The 23,287-nt window shown below is 31.1% G+C and overlaps 1 protein-coding gene across 10 annotated transcripts in view; it reads left to right on the top strand.

Annotated features, from left to right (window-relative positions):
• Nucleotides 1–23,287, top strand: part of LOC143224859 (ubiquitin carboxyl-terminal hydrolase 24-like) — a 277,830-nt gene that overhangs the window by 223,623 nt on the left and 30,920 nt on the right. For 8 of the 10 annotated variants that reach the window (XR_013013468.1, XM_076453271.1, XM_076453262.1 and 5 more), the window contains 3 exons: nt 7,010–7,146; nt 14,279–14,432; nt 22,976–23,207. Coding sequence is in view for 9 of the 10 variants with exons in the window: in XM_076453271.1 (XP_076309386.1) it covers nt 7,010–7,146; nt 14,279–14,432; nt 22,976–23,207 (523 nt within the window). In the remaining variant the exon portion in view is untranslated. The remainder of the gene's footprint in view (nt 1–7,009; nt 7,147–14,278; nt 14,433–22,975; nt 23,208–23,287) is intronic. The other 2 variants (XM_076453297.1, XM_076453261.1) reach the window with 1 other exon arrangement.

Raw genomic sequence — 23,287 nt, 5'->3', positions numbered from 1 at the left:
GCTCCTGAATTTTAACTTTTGGTCTTTTTATTTCTCCACTGTGTTGCAAACCACATTAACAGAGGATACTGTAAATGGCACCTTTCCTCTCCATTAGTTTTTTTGATGTGTACTAAGTGCAAATATATTGTTTGTGGTTTCTGAATACTGTTCTGTCATTATATTGTTTGCATATCCTTTGTATGTTTTCAGAGAGAACTCTGACTTAGGGGAATATAGCTGTGTGTTTGTTTATCAAATGTTGTGTAATCTACTTTTAAAATGAGTCATAATAATGAGTCATAGCTTCATGTTGGAGAAGTTTTCTGTCTATAGGTGAAAATCTGTTGAAATTACCTTTTCCATGCATGATTACAAAGCATGGTTTATATTTGATGTAAAATAAACCTATTTTATTGCTATTACTGTTCTAATCTTTATTGATATAAACTTCTAACAAAATTCATGAGTAGTTATATCAGTGACATGTTTTATTTACTGTACTGCAACTGAGGTTTTGAAAAATGAATTCGGCATATGTGTAAAAGGTTTGAGTAGAAATGTGTAAAACATTTAACTAGCCTTATGTGATAATCAGATTGGTTCATGGCAAGTTTTAAAAAAATGTAATTCTGAAAGCTGTCCAAAATGGCTCAGTAAAAAATGATCATTGGACACTTTCACTCATGTAGTTTTTTCAGTATTACAAATCTATTTTTTCTGGAATTTAAGCTGTTTGTGATATTTAACTTTACTCTGTTGAAACAGTTTAACTTATAGTTGAGGTTTCTGCCTGTATTAGCTTGTTTCTTCAAAACATCTCAAGTGTATGAATAGAGATTTGCATAATTTTTCATATCAAATTCATAAATGAATGCCAGCAGAAATGGATAGTACTCACAAAAATTAGTTATCATCCAACTTGCTATCTAGTTCCACATTGATTGTATAAAGTGTCCCATTGAATGTGCCATGTTCTTTTAAGTAAAGTATAGCAATAACTTCTTTATTGTTGAGATTTCCAGTGGCACAGATGTTTTCTTTGAAATGATCATGTATTGAATGATTAGATTCACATGTATAATGCATGGCCAAACACTGTCCACATGTAAGTTCATGTGCAATGTTTTAAGTGTGCAAGACTTCTCTAAGCCATTCATCTTTGCAAACACTTTTTTTATTTACATTTATTGTTATTAAAGGCTGAATGAGTCAGTATATCTTTGTTTTCTACCTTTTTTGTATGATTTTAATATTCAAATCAGATCTTTTAATCATTTCACAAAGGTGAGTAGGTAAAGTTTCATCTAAAAGAGCATAATCTTGATACAGTAGTTGTTTTCTTTTTCTTTGTTTGATGTCCATATTTAATACCTAATATGTCAAAACTGTAAAATGTCTTCGTAATGTAACTGTACAGGTAATCATTGGAAAACAGTAGCTTTTGAGATTTGATTCTGGCTTGTGTCTTACTGTTCATGGTATTATAGATTTTCTCAATTATGTTAAGTTGATAATGACACCTTGTTTGGTAGCTGGTGGATAGTGTTAGTTATAATTTAGAGAAATAGGTTTAAGCTTGTAATTTACAATATATAGAAGTAACAAACTTGCTCAAGTACACAATTTAATGAAACTTTTAAAATACCATCATCTCTCAGACAATCATAACATTTATGAACTTCAGTTTTGTTTGGTTGCAGAGTGATCGAATAGAAAAACAGACTCCTCTTGCCCTACCAACCTGTTACTCCTGTCTTTCATAAGTTGTCAATAGTTACCTGTTACTTTTAATACTATATTATTTATAACCAGTAGAAAGTCAAGATTTTCATCTGTCATAGATGCATCAAATTCCCTTTCACTACAAGTTTATTTCTCGTGGGAATTATATTGACTAGCTTGGATGAATTTGTAATAGTTCTTTTCTCACATTTAAAAAGCCAGGAAAACTGTAATAGGTTTTAGATGTCTGCTTTTTGTATGTTATTATTCAATGTTCTTTGATGAATTATTTAATTAAATAAAAATTATTTATTGCACAAGTACCATTAGTATAAAAAAATTAGGGTTAAGTGTCATCAGTAATTGATAGAAGAAAAAGATATGCAGGTAAGTACTTTATTTTTTGTTCTTTGGGTGTATTTTTATTTATTATCATAAGAGTAACATAATCTAAAAATAGGAAACTTTTTTGATGAATTAAGGTTATATTTGGTAACATAAATAATAATAATATTGTAAACATTTTAGATTGTGTGTACACATACAGCTCAGAGTACTCATAGGGTAATGTAAATTGATGGTGAACATGAGCTGCATGTTTTCTACGTGATTTGGAATTTATAATGGCATAAATAATAGTTAGACATTATCCAAATGCTAAGTAATAAAACAGTAAAATGTTAGTATAAGTAGATATGTACTGTTAAGAGTTTAAAGCTACTTTGGATAAAGAAATGCAGTTTGATTTTAGAATCCTTAAATCATTCTAAAAGGAAAAAAACAGTATTTTAGGTTTCTTTCATTTTTTTATTTTTGTAATTACAAGATCTGTTAAATTAACAAACCTTTTATAGAGTTATGGTAGAAAAAAGTGTGAAATGAGTTTATGAGGTTTTAGAGATCATGCACAAGAAGTTTGAAATTTTTAAGTAAAGAAAAGTAATTTTAAAATTAACAGGAATATCACTTTGCACTCAAACTAGTCAAAAACAAAGACTAAATGCATTCATGGACAAATTAATTTTTTGTTTGTAAAAGATGTGTAATGTTTACTGAAATTCTGCCAAATTTTGTAAAGATACACACACTATCAGGTCATCCCTTAAGTAATGTTCGATTTTAAGTTAAAAAAAAGATAAATAATTTCAAATGCTTTTAATGTTATTTAATCAATAATTTATGTTCCATTATTATTAATTACTTCCTGGCAATGATTCACAAGATTCTGAATGCCACTTCTATAAAATTCTTTGGGTTTTTGAAGAAAAGATTGTAAAGAGAGTAGTTTTGACATCTTTTTATGTTTCAAGCTCTTTTCCATCAAGATAGTTCTGCAAACTCCAGAATAAATGATAATTGGATGGGGCAAGGCCTGGAAAATAAGGAAAATGTGGATTTTTTTTCAGTCCAGCTCTTAAATCTTTGCATATGTGAGTCTTGCTTTACAGGGCTGTACATTATCCTGGTGTAACACAACACCTTTGTGATTAATCAATGCATGCCTATTTTCTTTCAGTACAACATTCAAGCACTCTAACTGTTGACAGTAAAAGTATGATGTAGTTGTTACATTGAGTAGCAGCAACTCAAAAATGGATCACACCAACGGTATTCCACTAAAAACTTAACAAGACTTTCCTAGGATGGATGTCCATTTTGGGTTGTGCATTAGCTAATTTACTTGCACTGAGCCATTGTCTGCGGTACTTAACATTTTGATAATATATCTGTTTTTCATCTCCATTCACTCACTTGTCCAAAAAACATGTGTTACGTTCACAAGAGTTCAGGGAAGTGCAAATGTTCACTCTTGCTTTAAGGTTGGCTTCTGTCAAATTATGGGGGACTTGTTTTCCAAGTTTTGACACCTTTCCAAACTGCTGCAGATGATGATGAACTGCTGAATGGGTTGAATTAAGCTTTTGTGCTAGTTCATCAACTGTTACAGCACAATTTTCATCAAGTGTAGCCAGCAGCAAGTCATCATTAAACTCAACAGGACAACCTGAACGTGGCACATCACTTAAGCTGTAGTCATCTTATCTCAACTTCTGAAACCACCTTCAACATTTTCTTTCATTGAGAGACTTCACACCATAAACACCTCAAATGTTTCATCTAGTTTCTGCTGCAGTGTTGTCTTTCTCAAACTCATAAAGCATTATATGCCTAATGTGTTCCTCAGACACATCCATCTTCATAAGGGTTTATTTGATTAATGATCTGAAAAAGTGGAGTTTGGTTAGTTCCTGTTATTTGTCTGAACATTTTTATACACATCCTACAACATAATTTTAGTCATGAAAGCCTTCTACAACAGCAGAAATGATGATGCACTTTCTGTATTAAATATTTGGACATTGCTTATGGGATGACCTGGTATATTAAAAGTTAACAGTATCAAAATTATAACAAGTACAAAGTAAGTCTCACGGTCAGTCAGTTTGACCAAGCCATGTAGTGAGAATTAAACTACCAAGACAAGACATTTTTCTTATTATTTATTAAGTTATTATTCAGCTTACCCAACTGGTTAGCACTGTAAATTATAATAAACTGTATGTTGTATGTTTTTAAATATCAAAATCAAAGTATGTATTACTTACATAAGGTGGGGAATAAAGCCCTTCTACCAGCAAAATTTCAATTTTGATGGTATATCCTTGTGCTTTTTTATCGTCTTTGAAGAATGTATTAATTATTTTAGCTGAGTCTGCACACTTACATACCAGTTATGTTGAACCCCTTTAAAATGCATGTCTTGGTCATCATCACATCATGGAATGAATTTGTTTATTTTTTTCCATCTTTATCTGTTTTCATTGTGAATGGTAATTTGGGATGTTGCCGTTTCAGGTGGCTCGTGAGTTGTCTGTAGTGTGTGGGGGGGAAGTAAGCTATGAATTAATAACTACTCTAGGGTGATAAACATATCAGTTATTTTTTTATAAGTATGTTGTATTTGAAGATCTGTAAAGAAAGTTAAAACTTAATGTTGAATATTTAAAATGTATAATTTATTAACACTTCAAGTGAGTTTGGTATTTTAGACACTTATTAAAAAAGGCATAGTTAGTCTGATGGTTAAAGATGGTAACCAATTCAGAAGGAATATATTTAGCTCTAAATATGAACATTCAACAGTTTATGTACAATATGTATACAGTTTGATATGATTTGTTTGTTACATAATTAAAAACTAAATTGAATGCTTTTAAGTAAGTTGTTGCTACAAACAATCTGTGTAGATCAGAACTAAAACAATGTAACATATTAATTAATAATACAGTTCTTAAAAAACTGGAATGATTTGTAAGTTGTACTGAATAAATAGGTGGGTATTTTATGGTTAGAAATACATTGTTGGATGTTGCTTTTATTAAATTCTTCCTACATATTATCCTTCCATATATATTTTAATTATTGTATAAGTTGCAAAACTGATTAACCTATCACCATGGGCACCCTTCATTTTACATGACACAAGGTTTTAGTGACTTACATTTAAAACTGTATTAATCTACTTTTCATTTGTGCAATACCAGTTAGTATAGCATAAAGTCTTTGCTAATGATATATTAAAAAATATTCAATTTTTCCTAGTGTGACACATTTTCTTTAGACATATTCTCTATTTTATCCATTATCCCTACAGTAAGTACAAAATTCAACATATATTACTTGCTGTAAAATCATCATTGCCTAATAAACAATTTTGATAACCTTCAATTTTGTTTGGTTACAGAGTTGTCAAATAGCAAATTAGACCTCTCTTGCCACACACACACACCTGTCACATTTTCATTTTCAGGATTTGTTAACAGTTACTTTTGGTACTGTATTATTTATAACCAATAGAAATACAAGGTTTTCTGGTATCAAATGACTCGTTGTATAACATTGTTTTCAAAATGGAGAAATGTCAATTTCACTGTTAGTGTAAGCTTCATTCCTAGGAAAAAATATAGAGATTAGCATGAAAGAATTTTCAGTGGCTCTCATAACATAGATATAAAGCCAGAGAAATTGTAAGAATTAAGGGAAAGTATCTACTTTTTAGATATTTTTAGTCTGTTCTTTAGTGCATTAAATAAAAATTATTTATGCATTACCACAATTAGTATAAAAACAAAAAGGTTAATTGTCATCAACTATTGAGAGTAAGAGAAAAGAAGATTCTTATATGTAGATTAATTCTTGTTTTTCCTGTTCATTCTTTATTTATTATTATAAAGGTAATGAAAATGTAAGAATATGTATTCCTTTAGGTTAGATTAGGTAAAACAGATAATAATAGTATAATAAAAATAATTCAAGAGATCCTCATACTAACAGCTTGTGGGTCACATAATTCGATAGCATAACGTGACATTTGTGTTCCCAAAGTGATCCACAAACTATAATGGTAGTTTGACACAGTTCAAAGGGCAATAAAACTATGCAATTTAATTTATAAATGGATGTATACTGTTACAAGCTTAAAGTAATTTAAGATAAATGAATGGAGCTTCATGATAAAAAGTAATTTAAAAAGAAAGGGTAATTTAGCTTTATTTCAATTTTTTTTGAGCACTCAAGTTGACCAACATTGTTATAGAGTTATGCTAGAGAAAATAACAGATAAAATATAGTTTTACTGAAAACAAAACTTTGAATTGTATATGGAAGGATTCAGATATTACACAAATCAAATCTGAGAATTTTAAGGTGAAGAAAAGTATTCTGAATCTTAACATGAAAATCAGTTTGCACATGCACTGTTGAAAAAAATACTCAATACAATTATGAATGAATCTTTTTAGTTAGTTTATTTACAATACTTCACAAAAAATAATGCTTACTGAAAAACTAGCAAGATTTTCTAAAGATATACATATGGTATTAAAACGTAGTGGTATCATGTTTATAAAGATTTTATGTGAGTATGAAAAACTCCCCTTGACAGAGCCTCTATTAAGACTTAAGAGAGTTAACAAAGTTTTATACACAACTATCACTTTAACTGGAAACCGTATATCAGCATGTATTAGTAGTGATTTTCTGTGGATAAACAGAGTAAATATGTTGTTTTTGTTTTAGCTGTTATATTGTGTGATCGTAATATATGTAGTATTGCAGGTTTAGTAAAGTACAGTTAACATAAACTTCTATACACAACTATCACTGTAGCTGTTAATGGGAAACCGAGTATTAGTAATCATTTTCTGTGGATGAACAAATATGCTGCTTTTGTTTTAGCTGTTGTATTGTGTGATAATAAGATATGCAGTATTGCAAGTTTAGTAAAATCCAGTATCTGTATTAGTAGGAATGACACAATGGTGACCCAAGGTAAATGGATAAAGTTCAATGACATCACTGTGGAGGAATTTTTGATGACAGAAGATAGTCTGGAATGTGAGTGCTTTGGTGGAACTTACAAAGCAAAAGTGTCAGATTCTGGTAAGATAAACTCGTAAATATAAAATTAATTGTCAAAACATTTATCACACGTATAAAACTGACTTTCTTATAACACACTCAATTTCAGCAGTTCTGTTCGAAAGAACAAAAGTCAGAAGCACTATAAAATGACTCTTTGGCTACAGCTGCACACTTTTGTTTATTGGTTGTTGTTACCAGAAGCTTATAAAGAAAATGCATTACATTTTACTTATATTGTCACTGTGTTTCATTAGATAGTTTCAAACTTGTCTAACAAAAGCAAAACAACCTTCAGTGGTCTGCTATTGTCTATCACATTTACTGCTGCCTTACTTTTAAGTTCAGTTTGTCAGTGTATTCCTGTCTCTGTACATATGCATTATTTATGAATTTTACACTGTTTATCAATAAACTATGAAAATTACAATGGAGTGACTCACCTTCAAGCACAGATTAGCTATATCCTTCTTGAAGTTCCACTATTCTGCCTTAAAAGATTTGCATGCCATCAGCCTTGTGAAACTACCAACTAAAATTCACGTGAAAATACATGAACTTGTGCCACTGCATGATAGGTATTATACAACAAAACCCTCCTTTAGTGGGAGTGCAACATAACACCTTGTGCAAATTTTTCCTTTACATTCACAAATGAAGATCCTCATTCTTTTCCTTGGCACAATCCTGCTGAGACATGTTTCTTTGTATTTTCAACTTTTCATTGTGAATTGACAGGTTAGTATGAATACAAATGTTATTTAAAGTTGCCAACATGTTAAGAAGTTCTTTCCCCGTTAAAATCATGACAGCCATCATCATGCATTATGAAAGGTGTCACAGCTTGACAAATACACTAAGAGGAAAAGTAACACAACATTGTCCAACATGTGTTTTGTTCCATGCTGTCACCTGGACCCCTTTCTTCCATCCTTGCCAGATGACATTTAAACATTGTTTAGACATAATTTATTGTTTATAAACATATAACTCATAAGACTTAATATTTATATGTCATTATTTCTCCTTAACATATACCACTTAGTATGTTAGGTTATAGTTCATCTTTCTTTCATGTGCTCATGTAGATATTGATGTCTGGTCATATTCACTTGCACCTACTATGTAAACACAGATGTTAATTGTCATTGGTATTCCATTCTGTTTTATTATTCCTTAATTTGTCCAAACAGAAGATAATGTTAACATCTCATTACATGTTTACAAAACTACTAATGTTTGATTGAAGTCCCTTATTCTTAGCTTGTAATCATGGAAGTTAATACTTAGTCTTGACTAATTATTCCTTGCTACTTGCACACCCATGTTAGCCTTCAGTTGTACTTCTTAATCCTCCACATGTTCACATCAAGGATAATGTTTTGGTTACTCTTTACTGTGTCCACCAAGAAAGTAACGTTAACTTCATTACTTCTTCAGGCCTACACATGGAAGACAATGCTTGATCATGCCATGTACTAATAACTATTCATGTTTGATTCTAGTTTCATATATTTTAATATGTACACCAAATGTTAACATACAAGTCTTGTTCTTTGCTTTTCAACATGTACACATAGAAAATAATGCTTAGTTTTGATTAATTATTCCATGCCATGCACACATTTTTGTTAGGATTTGGTTCTAGTTCTTACTTCTTAACATGTCTGTATAGAATATATTGTAAAATTATTCATTGCTCTCTCACATTTACACACAGGAAACAATGAATGTTTAGATACAGTTAATTTCTTCCTACCGTATCATGCTTAGAACTTCATGTCTGGTCCTCTATACACAACAATTGATGTTTAGAAATAACTGCTTATTCATGACATGTATAGTTAAATGTTAATGTTTATTTATAGTTCAATAGTTTTTCATATATAATTTGTACCCATGGATGTTAATGTTTAGTTCTCATCTATTACTCCTTAAACCTCATGTAGGCAGTAATATTTTGTTATAGTTCATTAATTCTTAGCATTTACACATAGTAGACAATATTTTATTCTCATTCATTACTCATTCATATGTCTTCATAGTCTATACAGATTAGACCTGGTAATTACTATTTCACATACATTTAGAAGATAAGCTTTTGACATAATTGTTAGCACCATACAATATCATTCATAGTCAATGTTTAGATGTGGCTAGTTACTTCATTAACCCGTACTTTTACTATTTAATGTTTTATCATCTTCTTTTAACTTTACATATAGATAGAAAAGATAGTCTTCAGAATTGGTTCTGGACCTATTCCATGTCAAATGTTTCAGGCTATGGGGGTCACTGCACATCATTGTGAACTTTCTTCTTGACATGACAACATCTTACCCATGGATAGGTTCCTTAATATCTAGTCTTCTGTTATTCTGCATTCTCCTTGTCCTTTTCTTTTTAATGCCTTGCCACATCCCTCTTTCATAAATTCCATTCTAATTCCTGTGTCACCTTTCTTTGTTATGCATGTCTTCTTCTTCACCTTTACCCTCAATTTCTTGCTCAGTTTTGGGACACTTTTTAAGAGGTCAATTTGGTGGCCTTTTGTAGAGTATTCCAACCTTGTTTCTATTATTACACTTCCTTGAGTCTTAGCCCTGTCTTCCCCTTTCCAATTTACCATCCTTTCTGATCCACCTTGCTCTTTCTTCTGGATATAACGTCCCTTTATCATTGTTTGAGGATTATCCAGTCAACCTCTTTGACCATGTAGCTGTTCCTTTGTACCTTTATGTAATGATGTACAACACACACTTATCACCTTGTTCTCATTGTCACCATTTCCATTTGGCTTCATTACATTATAACTTATTATTTCTCTTTCACAGGATGGTTCTCCTATCATTTGCAAGTGTCTTGTAATTTGAGTTTTAGGGTGGCATATATTTCATCTTCTGTGTTTTCCAGTATTATAATTTCCCTTTTTCTCTGCCTCTTTTTAATATTTCATTCCTTACTTATCCATTGCCCAACCTCCTACTTCTTGCCTGATTTGAGTTATCACTGTGATTCTCATGTTCTTACCCAGGTTATTATCAAAACTTTAGGAGATGGTTCAGCTCTCTTTGAGCATGAATCCTTATCCCACTTGCCTTTGTACACAAATCTGTGCCCTTGTTTCTCTCCACTTTCTTGTTGTTTCTCTTCCTTTCTCTATTATTCTGCCCAGTAGTTCCTTCCCTCATATTTTAAGACAAGAGAAAGTGTTTACTCATTTTTTTTCTCTCCATCAGTTTCTCCTTTTGGTGTTAATCCTGTTGTGGACAGATAACCTTGTCCTGACAGGGCTGTCCTCTTATTGTTCTTTTGTAATTGGGGTCTTTTGTTTTACCACATTATGGATTAAATTTGTTAACTGTGACAACAAATGTTTATATGCTCTCTTGAGTCTTTCCTTTGTAGCCTTTTTCTAACTTTTTTCCAGGCTGGTATGTGAAACTACCCTTCATTAAATATTCACACATTAAACAATCTCCACCCTCTTGCTGTCTTATCTCCACTGGCAAGCATACTTCCACCAATGCACATTTTCACTTTTAGTGGGTGTGGGATTTATTTATTTATTCTATCCTCACCGTTCTTCTGTCTTTAGATCCCACTTGTCAGCAGTGTTGCCTCACAGGCTATACCTACATAAAATTCTTCCTAAAATTCTGCATCAGGCCAGAATAAAGTGAAGTGCTTAGACCAGGGGTTCCCAACCGGTGGGTCGCGAAGCCTTGGCAGGGGAGTCGCGTAGCCTTGTTAGAAGTAGCTTGGGATAACATTAATTTTATTTCATCAATTACATTTTCATGCTCTTACATTTTTTTTGTTTCGGTGCAAAGCAAAACGTGTGCTACGTTAGTTCAATGTCATTAGGTGATATTATGGGTGTATGTATGCGTGCCTGTGAGTGAATGTGTATGTGTCTGCAACTGTATGTATGTGGGTACTAGTGAGTAGCGAGTATGTGTGTGCACGCACATGTACGTATGCTTGTGTGTCTGTTTAGCTGTGATTAAGTGTGTGTGTGCTCGCTGTCGACACGTGAGTCACATGTCCGTTGCTGATTGGTGGATGACGAATCGCGCGACTGGCCACGCTCCCTTCCCTCCCAATACTTACCCCATCATTACTCTACCTGCACCCCCCACAAGTAGTCAGTGTAAGATCTACAGTTGCCAAAGAATTCATTATTCAACATTTTTATTTTATTTTAACAAGGAGATAAGTAAGCAGTAGAGGTGAGTTGTGTCCATGGCTAAACGGTGCAGATACTCAGAATGCTACCTCAACATTGGCTTCACCACTGTGCTCGCCAACGACGGCATCGACAAACCACAGTGTGTTTTGTGCCATGCTGTCCTGAGTGCAGAGTCAATGAAACCATCAAAACTCAAGTGTCATCTCGAGACGAAACATCCAGAACACGCAAAGAAGGGTTTGGATTTCTTCAAACGGCATGAACGGTGTCTTTAAAGCTAAAGAATCGAAGAAGTGGGTCGTTTCAGCAGCAGAGTGCAGCCGTAGTGGAAGCTTTATATGAGATTGCATTTGAAATTGCTAAACAAAAAAAGCCTCACACGATTGGAGAAACACTTCTTAAACCCTGCATGATGAAAGCAGTAAATCTTATTCTTGGAGAAGCCAGTGCAAAGAAGATGCAGCAAGTATCCCTGTCAAATAATACTATACAGAGGCACATTTCTAAAATGACTATGGATGTGAAGGAATAGGTTTTGACTGAAATCAAGGGTTCCCCTTTGTTCTCCTTTCAGCTCGACGAGTCAACAGATGTAAGTTCATGTTCTCAGTTGCTTGTCTTCATGAGATACATTAATTCAGTGACATCAAAGACGAATTCTTATTCTGCAGTGCACTTGAAACCACAACAAAAGCTGATGTCATGGAAAAAGTTTCAACTTTTTTCCAAGACGAAGATCTTCAATGGGAAAACGTGTGGAGTTTGTACGGATGGGGCACCAGCTATGCTGGGATCGAAATCAGGATTCCAGTCAGAGTGAAGAAGCTAGCACCTCAAACAAAGGGCATCCACTGCATGATTCACCGATATGCTCTCGCCAGTAAGACTCTCCCTGCCTCTCTGCAGGAAGTGCTTGAATCCGTAATCAAAATTGAAAATTATGTGAAGACTCAAGCACTCAACACTCGCCTATTCAAAGAACTATGCAAAGACATGAATGCTGACCACGAAGTCCTTCTCTTCTACACAGCAGTATGTTGGTTGTCGAAAGGAAACGTTATTAATCGTGTCTTTGAAATGAAAGATGAAGTAAAGCTATTCCTGGAGACTCAAGAAAGGTAAAATCTTGTAGCTCACTTCGAAGATGAAGCATGGAATAAAAGGGTTGGGTACCTAGCCGACATTTTTGACCAGCTGAACAAGCTCAATTTGTAGCTTCAAGGAAGGGAAACACATGTTCTCCTTTTTCAAGAAAGTCTTCGGGCCTTTGTTTCCAAACTGCAGAACTGGTGTCGGAAAACCAATCTTGGAAACATTGCTATGTTTGAAAAACTTTGTGGAGTGACGGATGAGTCTCAGATCCAACTGGATCAGTTCCTCAAGGATGAGATTACCGAACATCTTCAATCTCTTGAAAAGGAAGTCGAGCGTTACTTCCCTGAGCTACCACAGGAACAGGAGGCCCTGGTAAGGAACCCATTTTGTACTGAACTTGATGTATCCAGCATCCCAGATGATATCCAAGATGAATTTCTGGATCTAAGGAACGACTCTTCAGCTCGTGATCTCTTCAAGGTGAAATCCGTGACTCAGTTCTGGTGCGCTATGTATCAGTCATACTCCAAAGTCAGCATGATAGCTTTACGTGTCCTTGTTCCATTTGCTTCTACCTACTTGTGTGAGGCAGGATTTTCCACTCTTGTCAATATAAAAACAAAGAATAGGAACAGATTGGATGTTGGAGATGACATGAGACTGGCTCTAACTGAAATGTTCTCACTAGCTGGGTTGGAATTTCAAAGCTTGCTGCTGAAATGCAACATCAGGCATCTCACTAGCTGGGTTGGATAGCTGTACAAACCTGTGTTAATATTATTGTAAGAAATATATGTTCTTTTTGTGAATTCAGGTTGGACCAATGTGATTTAATTTGCTAATAAATAATTACATAATTTTTAAATATTTTTTTTAGATGTTTCTTTCCCTCTCCTTCACAGAAAAGAAAAGAAAAATTAAGCTGCTGATAGTAAGCGCTAAGTAGGGGGTCACATGGGTTTCAAACTTTTAGGTAAGGGGTCGCGAGTACCAAAAGGTTGGGAACCCCTGGCTTAGACCATCTTCCCTGGCTCAGTCAGTGCTCACTATAAGGTAGGATTTGTACATGTGGTATTTAAAAACCTGATTTATTCCAATCTGATCTAGACTGTACCAATTTCATGGACTACTAATGGAAAAAGCCAGCACCATCGTTGTTTATCCGCACACTTCTCTGGCTAGCACTTGCTGGCTTTTAAAAATAGCATTTTAAGGATGCCAGTTACATTGTCTCTTGTAGAAAGCCTTTTGGGAAGGACCGATGGGGTTTTGGGCACGTTGTGTGAGTCTCACATACACAAGTTATCCCCCCCTTCAATGAAACACAGGAAACCCATGCCTTTCATGCCTTTGTGTTATTTATTAAAATGATTTACCTTTTTTGTACCAAGTTATCTATGGGATGCAGATTTGGATCCCCTTCCCGCCACACATGCTCACCTTTTCAGCAATGGTATCATTACAGTGAAATGGTCAATCTCATGACTGAAGAACTAGTGGTGGGTGGTGATGACTAGCTACCTTTCCTCTAGCCTTTTATTAATAACTTAGGGAATGCTAGTACAGCCTTTTATTACTAATTTAGGAAATGCTAGTACAGATAACCTTCTTGTAGTTTTGGACATAATTCAAAACAAATGAAATGAAAGCTTTCTATACCGGTATTAATAGAGCAAAACTGTGTGTGATTAATGTATCAATTAATTTTTAACTTCTGTAGAATAGCAATTATTTCTATTGTATTAAGAGTTGTTTTTAAACTGATATATGTGATAACCATTTCACCTTTTTTCATTCAGTATCTGTACATTAGGAAACTGTATCTAAATTTATTTGTCAGTACAATTTCATTATGTTTTTATCTAGCAAATTCCTATCCTGAGATTAGACAGCGGTACTGGAATGCATACATGCTATTTTATGAACGATTGGAAGAACAAGCAAAAACTCCACGAACACCAAGAAAAATATCAGGTCGTTTTTCATTCAAGAAAGGTGATTCTGCAAGTACATGTAACAGGTGAAGTATTTAGCAATTTCTAGTACCATTTAAGTGTTTGTATAGTACCATAGTATTCAAAATATTTATTAAGTACCATTATCTTATAAGATTTTCTAGAAATACCAGCAACTTATATTGTGTAAAGTAAGTACTAGTTGCAATTACAATTTTGGGAAAGTGTTTTGGTATAAAACACTGTATGAGCTATGGTATAAAAATTTTTAAGTTCAGCATCCTACAGTGATGTAATTTATTGTTTGAAATTTCATACTTCACAACAGCTTCATCCATTTTAATGATTACTACTACAATTATAACCAGTGTAAAGTTATTGGCATTAAAAATGAACTCTTTCCATAAGGGGTCAGTTGATGTGACTAACCTTATAAACACAAAGTAATCATCGAGTTACCTTATGATAAATTTTAATATAATCTGTGTATATTAACAAAATTTAGCCAACTTTCAGTATATATTACAAGTCTTTCATGTGCAAAATATCAATTTTTTATTACTTATTGTTACTAAATATTTGTTCATTGATACATGGAGTCAGAGTGTTCACTATTCCAAATGCAGTGTTTTTCATGTTAAGATTAAAAACATTTATCTCCATTGGAAAATTTTTTTTGCATAACCTCTAAAACATCTTAAGTAATTATCTTTTTTTTTTTCAGTTAAACTATATTTAATTATATGTTAACTCTATATTAATTTGATTGATTTCACTGGCGTTATGACCACCGTAAATAAATATGAAATAAACCTATATACTTTTTTTTTACTTTGTTGAATGACTGCAGATTGTAACAGAAAACTGCAAGTGTTTATCATGAATAGTTTAAGGTTTTTAACAGTCTACATTTTGTTTACTGAATTTTATTGTTTTATTGCTCTTTAAGCTATGTCTGACACTAATAATCCTGCCATATAAATTGTAAATTATTTAGTAAATGCATTCTTCAAGTTACTGTACTAATTGACACAATATGTGATCTACTGACAAGCATATCTTATGAAGAAATTTTATTATTTCTCATTACCTAAGCTAATATAACTTAATAATTTTGTAATTTTTTACATTGTAATTGCTTTTCTAACAACAAATAAAAATATACATGAAATTGAGAAATACAGTATTTACTTTTCACCTTGTTTTTGCTGTCTGTTGCAGATGAAATTTAAACTTACTTTTTATGATGGTACTAGTACACTAAATAATATTTATATACTTAAATAATGCATCTAAGTACACAGTATTAAAACACAAGTAAAGCAAACAGTGTTATGTAATTATTGAAAGCTAATTGGATTTCTAACTAAAACAAGAGGATTTAAAAAAATAATTTCTTTAGCTACTCAATCTGAACACTGTGAGATAAATTTTAAACTGAAAAGGAAATTGACAATTCATGATAATGAGGAACCCACTTGAAGTAAAAATGTATCTCAGGACGGTGATATGGGTATTAACACTGTTACCAAAATAAAGCAGAGAACAATGTTTCAACCTTCTTAGGCCATCTTCAGGTTAACAAAGAAAATTTGCAGTATTCTGTACTGAAAACAACATAGTATTATACATCATTCAATAGATTGAAACTCTGCATTTGTGTTGATTTTAAATGATGTAAAGTGTAAGAGAGAATTATTGGGAATTTGAGAAAAAGTGGACATGACAAGTAGGCATTATGTGTTGGTCTGACTTTCTAGTTTACATCTCTGTAAACAAATAAGATTGAAGGCTATAAAAATTAAACTTTGTATTAATAATTATCTATATTATAAATTTATTTTGATTCCATACTTCAGATGGGGTGGTAAATAAAATAGTGAATGTCTAAGACCTAGGAAGCAAATATTATAATTCTCATACTAAGAAGATTAATAATAATTAATGAACTGTTTTTAGCTTAAATTTATTGAAAGGTTAATTATGAAAGCAGAAATAGCATGATTTGAAAGGATAATAAGATTTACCATATGTATAAGTTATAAAAGAAATCTATTCAACTGATAGAATTCTGCAACTACAGATAAAACTAATTGCAATGCAGTGCATGTACTTTGGGAAACAGTGTATTTTTATGTTTTGTTACTTGTGTTTTAATATATTTTTAAAGTATTCATGTTAATATTTTCTAAAATATTTACACTTGATAGAATCTTTTTATCAGCCAATCTGTCAATGGAATAAGTAGTGTTATACCACTACAAGGAAAGCTGTTTGAATTGTTAGATTGTGTAGAATTTGATGTTATTGAAGAGTGAAATAAGTATACTGCTAAGTTAGTTTTATATAAAATGTTAAATGTGCTTACTTTTTTTCTTTTGTGAACAAACAATTTGTAACTAATATGCTTTACTTATAAAATTTAATTAAATACATATTTGTACAAGATAAAAATATATGTTTAACTCCAAATAATTTATTAAAACACAAAGTTTTGTGTACCTCCCATAGTGTTAGACATTTTAGTTATCAAAAGAAATATTTAGTGTAATAAATATTTTTGATTTGATAAATAGAAAGACTACACATTTTCCAATAAATTTCATTATGGGAGAGATATGAAAATTCACTTTTCAAACAGTTACAGTAATATTCAACCAATAAGAAATTCTCAAAGAAATTTTAAGTATCTCAAATTTATTAAAAGCTAAAGATAAAACTGGTTTCATGATAATGTTGCTATAATAAAAACGCGATCTTTAACTGCATAATTTGATTAAAGAAAATAAATGTGCTTTTAGATAAAACCTTAAAGCATACAAGCAATTCAGTGTACTACCTTTCACAGAGAAAATCTTGTATTGTGTAGGTTTGGTAACAGTAACTCAGTTAGAGATTTTCGCAAAGAACATAAAAAAGGGCCTAAATATAAGTGGATTTTTTAATATTAAAAATAAATCCAAGATTTTTGTTGAATTTTGTATGGTTGGAAGTAAAAATGTTTGAAGAATCTGTCAGGATTATCAAAAATAATTTTATTTGTGATATTTTTATTTATTTTTTATAACAAGACAGAAGTCATATTTCCCATTCATCATTGTTTATAAAGTAATTGTAGCTCTGTTCAGGCTTTACAGCTGTAGTTCATCTATTTATTCAGTATTAAACTAGCAAACAAGAGTATTTTAATATTCTTTGTTATATTTCAACTTTGTTAAAACTGTCATTTGAAACATAATTAAATAATTGTTTGAACAAATGGCAAAAACTGTAAGTTAACTATATAATTTATAGTATTTTCACAAATAACACTACATGGGAAGAGAATCTTCAGTGTTTAAAAATATATTTCATCATTTGAGAATGTGGGTTCCACATGTTTGTCCAATATCATAGTATTGAATGTAAGACTTCCCTTTTTTATTTTGTAGATACATAATTTTCTTTTGTCATTTGAATTGTAAAACCTAATATTCAGGAAGATTTTGGTGAGAAGATAATGGTGATTGTGTTGTTACAGTAATAAGTGATATTAGAGACTTTCTCATTAAAAACATATGGAATCCAAAATTCATGATCCAAGAGTGATATTAAGCAGTTATGTCCTAAGTTACCATTAAAGCATGAGAATGAAAAAACATAAATTTTCTTCACCTGTGTACTGTGCAAACTGATTACTCTTCTCAATTATGCATTTTTTCACAAAGTTCATGAGTGTATATTTCCATTGCAAGTGCAAGTGTTTAAAAATTACTCTTCTGGGTTATGGATTTCTAGAAACATTTAATTTGATTAATTTCTTGGTTAACAATGGCTTGTTGGAACATTGCTAGCAACTAATGAAGTGCCATCTCCAATTTTACGTCTTGTTTATGTGACCTGAGAGTTGGTCAGTGTCACCACAGAATATTCTGTACGTGATATAAAAGTTATTTCCTATAATTATTTTCCAATATATGTTTTTTTCATCAGAAAATCTTACTTTCATTATACATGTAATATTGTTAAAAAAAATAAATTTACTATGTCTATTAAATTAAACGTTACACTGCTTCGTTACTTCGCATTATTTTGCTGTCTTTAGGTTCTAGTATGAAATAACTATTAATTAGCAATAAGATTTATCTTTGTGTATACTCTACTTTTACAATTAAAGATTTCTAAAGGTTTTTCTGTAGCCTTTTCTGTCTGTTTAATATACTTCATTTATGAAAAGAGTAAGTATTATGTTTTTGTTGTCTATATGTTGACTAAGGTAAATATAACACTACTGTTCATATTTCCTATTACTTTGGTATTTATTTACAGTTTTTGCTATAAAACAACTTTACTGATTTTAGCTGTTTTTTTACCATTTTCACCATTTTTACATTTTAAACTCCTGTAGGTTTTCCTTTCGTTTTTCTGTCTGGTAAATATCATATTTAGAAATGCAGCAAATGTCGTCATTTTCTGTGCATTTACTGCTCGTATGCAACCTTACATTACTGTTTCTTTATAGTTTCCACAGTAAAGCAACTACTAATTACTTTTATCAAGATTGAAAAATCAAACACAATTTGGTGTGAATGTTTCCTTACTGTTGTTTATATTCTTTAGGATTAGAAGTGCTTAAATTAAATCGTATTTTAAATTTGAAGGCATGAGAATAAAAAACAAGCTTATGACATTTGTAGTTAATAATACATGCTTTATGGATACAAATGAGCAAACAAAATGAAAAGAGTTTTCATTTCTTCAGCATAATGTTCAATGCATGTAGTTTACTCATTTGATTAAATCAGGATGGTGGATATGCTGAAAATCATGATTTATGTTATTTGACATATCTTTCAATTTAATAAGTATTTTTATTGATTGTACTCATGATTTTATATTAGACATGTTTGTTGGTTGTTTTTCAAGTAATTTTTTAAGTTGGTTATTGTGCAGCACATAATAAAACAATTAAATTAAAATGCCATTTTTTTCTTAATGCAATTATACTTTATTTAATTACAAGTTAGTTTTTACAGTCAGGAAGATTTTTTTTTAGAACAAGTATGACATTTTGATCATTGGTGTGATCATTCTCAGTATACAAATTTTAATGGTAAAGAAGGTTTTAGTATTTAAATAAACATTGAATGATCAAACAATGTATTTAAATTTTAAATTGATAGTGTTTCCTTTCTGCATAGATTGACAGATTATTAATTTAATTATCACAAATATATTATGGAAATTATGAATAAGACTGGTATAAAATGCAAATAGTATTAGACTGCTGTACACACAAACATAGAGAGACATCTATTAATTAAAGGGAATTCCACTAGAGTATGGTTATGTTGATCTATCTAGATATCAGAATTTTGGTTGATGAAGGCTGTATTTCATTTGACAGATCAAACATCTCTTTTGGCTTGGTTATTTTGACCAACTTTGCAACCACTAGGTAGTCATGAAAGTATATGCAAATTTTAATATAGTATGTGTATCTATGAAGTATGGCATGCTTTTAGTAACCATTACAAGCCTTTTTTTCTCTATATTCCAAATAAATCAAATATTTTAATTAAGTATTTTAACTAAAGATTTATCTGTGAATTTATGGAATAAGTGTCTCGCTCAGACTATTACTATCTGAGTGCAAGGTGTTTTTCATATTAAGATTAAAAATAATTTTGTTTTCATTGTACAGTTTTTAAATTTGTTTTGCATAGCCTTTAGAACCTCCTAAATGAATGTCAAAATTTTTTTCAGTAAAACTTACTTTATTTGTTATTTTCTCTATCTTAACACTTTATGGACTCTGTCCATTTGACATCTTATAATCAAAAGAAAATGCAAAATAAATCTAAATTATCCCTTTTTTCTTTCTAGAATATCTGCAGATTGTAACAAAACATCACATTTACTTATCCTTAACAGCCACATGCTCACAACAGTTTACATTTGATTTGATTTTATTACTTTTTAAACTATGCTTTACTACTAAACTTGTGTAGGAAGCTAGAAATCACATAGTGAGTGCACATCTCCAATTATGGTACTGAATTACATAATTTTTATTCAATTTTTTCCATTTATGTTTTCTTATCTACAGTTATTATAATAAATAAAAATGTATATAAAAACAAGAAATTTAGTACTTACATGTGAGTCTTGTACTGTTATTTTGTTAAAGATTCAATTATTAATAAAAGTTAACCATAATTTTATTAGTTTCTGGTACTTTGCTGAATTTGTATTTACTTGTATGTATAACACAAAATAATAAAATGTATAATGTCTTACAAGTATTATAATTTTAAATGGCCTTTCTAACTAAGCCATAAGTGTGTTAAAATAATTCTCTAAGCTAATTGAGCTAAATTCAGTGACAGCAACTTTAAATCTGGATGGTGAATAATTCAAAAGGTGTCATGAGTATTCCTTATTATAAATAATGTAATAGGAAATGTTACAGAGAATTAATTCCTTTTTTTGAAAGACTATGTGATGGACAAGCATGGTGTATGGGTTGGACTTTCTAGAGTATATCTAAAACAGGATGAACAGAGACTGTTAAGTGAGATTATATCTTTTCAGTTTGTGTAAGATTATAATTTATGTTAAAACTCAGAAACATAAATAGGGATAGAAGGATTATTTGAAATCTATTTAGAGTGAACAAGTGTTCATGATACAGAAAAGTGAAGATTAAGAATCTACTTAAATATTTCCTTTTGAAATTAAGAATTAAAACTTAAATTATGATTTGGTTTATTAACTGTTTTGATGTCATGTTTACTGACATACATTGATAACAAAATAGTTTAATGAAAATTTATATCTAACTCTGTAAAAAAGCTGTTACATATGTTCTTTTACCTACCTATGTCTATAGGGATAAGGTGAAATTATGTTTCAGTAGGAACTCTGTGGAAATTACAAAAAGGATACATGAAACCGTACTAGTTTGTGTAGAAGTGCTTCAGGTACAAAACTCTTAACTCTTCAAAAGAGATGTTAAGTAACTCAAAATATGCTCTTTACCTGATAAACAACAATCGAGTAAAGACCTTGCCAATGGCTTAGCTTTAAGTAAATGTTAATGTTACCAGTGGATTAGTAGAACACATTATTATGGATGGCTTTAATAGATGTATAACTGCTCCAAAATTGCTAAGAGAGATAACCAAATCTTTAGATTGAAATGGATGCCTGACATCAAAGAATGAGCTAAGCATATCTTAAAAAAAAAAGTGCCCTTTAGATAAGAATACAATTTAAAATTGTTTTGATGATACTTTGTTTGACAAAGAATAGAAATGGTATGACAATCAACGTATAACATCTACATTGTTCTTATATTTTGTGATACTGTGCCACTCAGTTGGATTAATTAATGATCAAAGATTGATGTGAATAATTGCTACACCATGAAATTAAATAGGCCTTTCTAGATTCCTGGGGATTTTGAAAGATTTGAAATTTGAAGAAGGGAAAACTAAATAGTTATTTTTTATTAATTAGTAATCTTGAAGGTTATTTAATTTGGTTGTTTCATATTGTTTATTGTGTCAGAAAGGAATTCAGACTTGATCACTTTATTCATTGTCCTGTATTCCTATTTTTTGCCTTGAGCTGGAGTTGCTAAAGAATGCTACTGAAGCCCAGTACATTCAAGCCCGTTGATGCTATTGGATATTAATTTTTAAGTTAAATTTCCATCATCACTATATGGTGCTTGATTCCAAGTAAACATTCTAACGTTATTTAATTATGTCTGGGTGGTTGTATTCCAAAATGTTGTGGGTGAAAAGCTTTGTTTTGTTATTGACTACTTCCATAAAAGTCAGTTTAAATGTTTCAGGATAAAATGATACAAAACACAAACACACTATATAAGTAGTGGATTGTAAATCATGTTGACCATATTTAATATCTTTAACAAGTAGTTTATAACTCCGTGAAATATCTGTATATATGTATATTGACACACACAATTCCAAATTTGTTACATATTTATAACCTCTTGCTAGAAGTAGGTTCAAGTGTGCATGTCACTATGTCAAATCATAGTTAATAAATTAAATGTTAACATTATATAAGTGTTAATTACTTACTTTTAAAAGGAAATATTTTAACATTCCACAATCACCTGTAGTATAAGAGATATGATCTTTGTTCTTTACATCTGTTCTGTAACTTCTCTGAAGTTCAAAGTTTTAAGTAAATTGTTCATTATAAACAAAAACGTCAGGCTCACTTGTCACACTCATCTATCATATCCTCTCTTACAAAAAATTGACAGTAATTCTTTTTGAAATTTTCTATCATATTGTTTATAAACAATAGAAATACAAAGATTGAATATATGAAATAACAAATTGTATTACATTGTTTTCAGATTGAAAGTTTCTCTCATAGTGTTCAAATTGAGACAGTTAGGAAATTATTTTAAGGTTCCTATGTGCCAGTTAGAAAGATTTCTCATACTTCATCACTTTTTACTTTAATATCATATTTCTAGCAATAATATTTTGTGTTTTGGCCATTTATTTTAATATTTACCTTACATTTTAAAATTGTGCCAAATCCTGGAAATAAATTCCCATCTTTTCTAACCTTATTGTTATAGAACACCAAGAAAATCAGCAGTTCAGTCAGGTAGTACAGTACGCCAGAGAGACAGTCTCAGTCAACTAACTCATCTGGTAGACAAGGGTGAACGACAAGGGCTGTTTGTTGACAAGATGCCAGCATCCATTCAGCAGAGTGTGAGAGAGGAAAACCTACGTTTTATGCACAACTGTGAAGTATACAATGACCAGTACTTTTCCTTCATTCAGCATCTAGTTGACATTAATCTGGTACAGTGAATATTTATATGATTTTTATGTAATTATGGTAGAGAAATAATGTTATTAGCATTATGATATCTGATTTATGA

Source organism: Tachypleus tridentatus, chromosome 1 (assembly GCF_004210375.1).
Source record: "Tachypleus tridentatus isolate NWPU-2018 chromosome 1, ASM421037v1, whole genome shotgun sequence".
NCBI lineage: Eukaryota > Metazoa > Arthropoda > Merostomata > Xiphosura > Limulidae > Tachypleus > Tachypleus tridentatus.
This window is presented reverse-complemented; position numbering and strand designations above follow the sequence as displayed.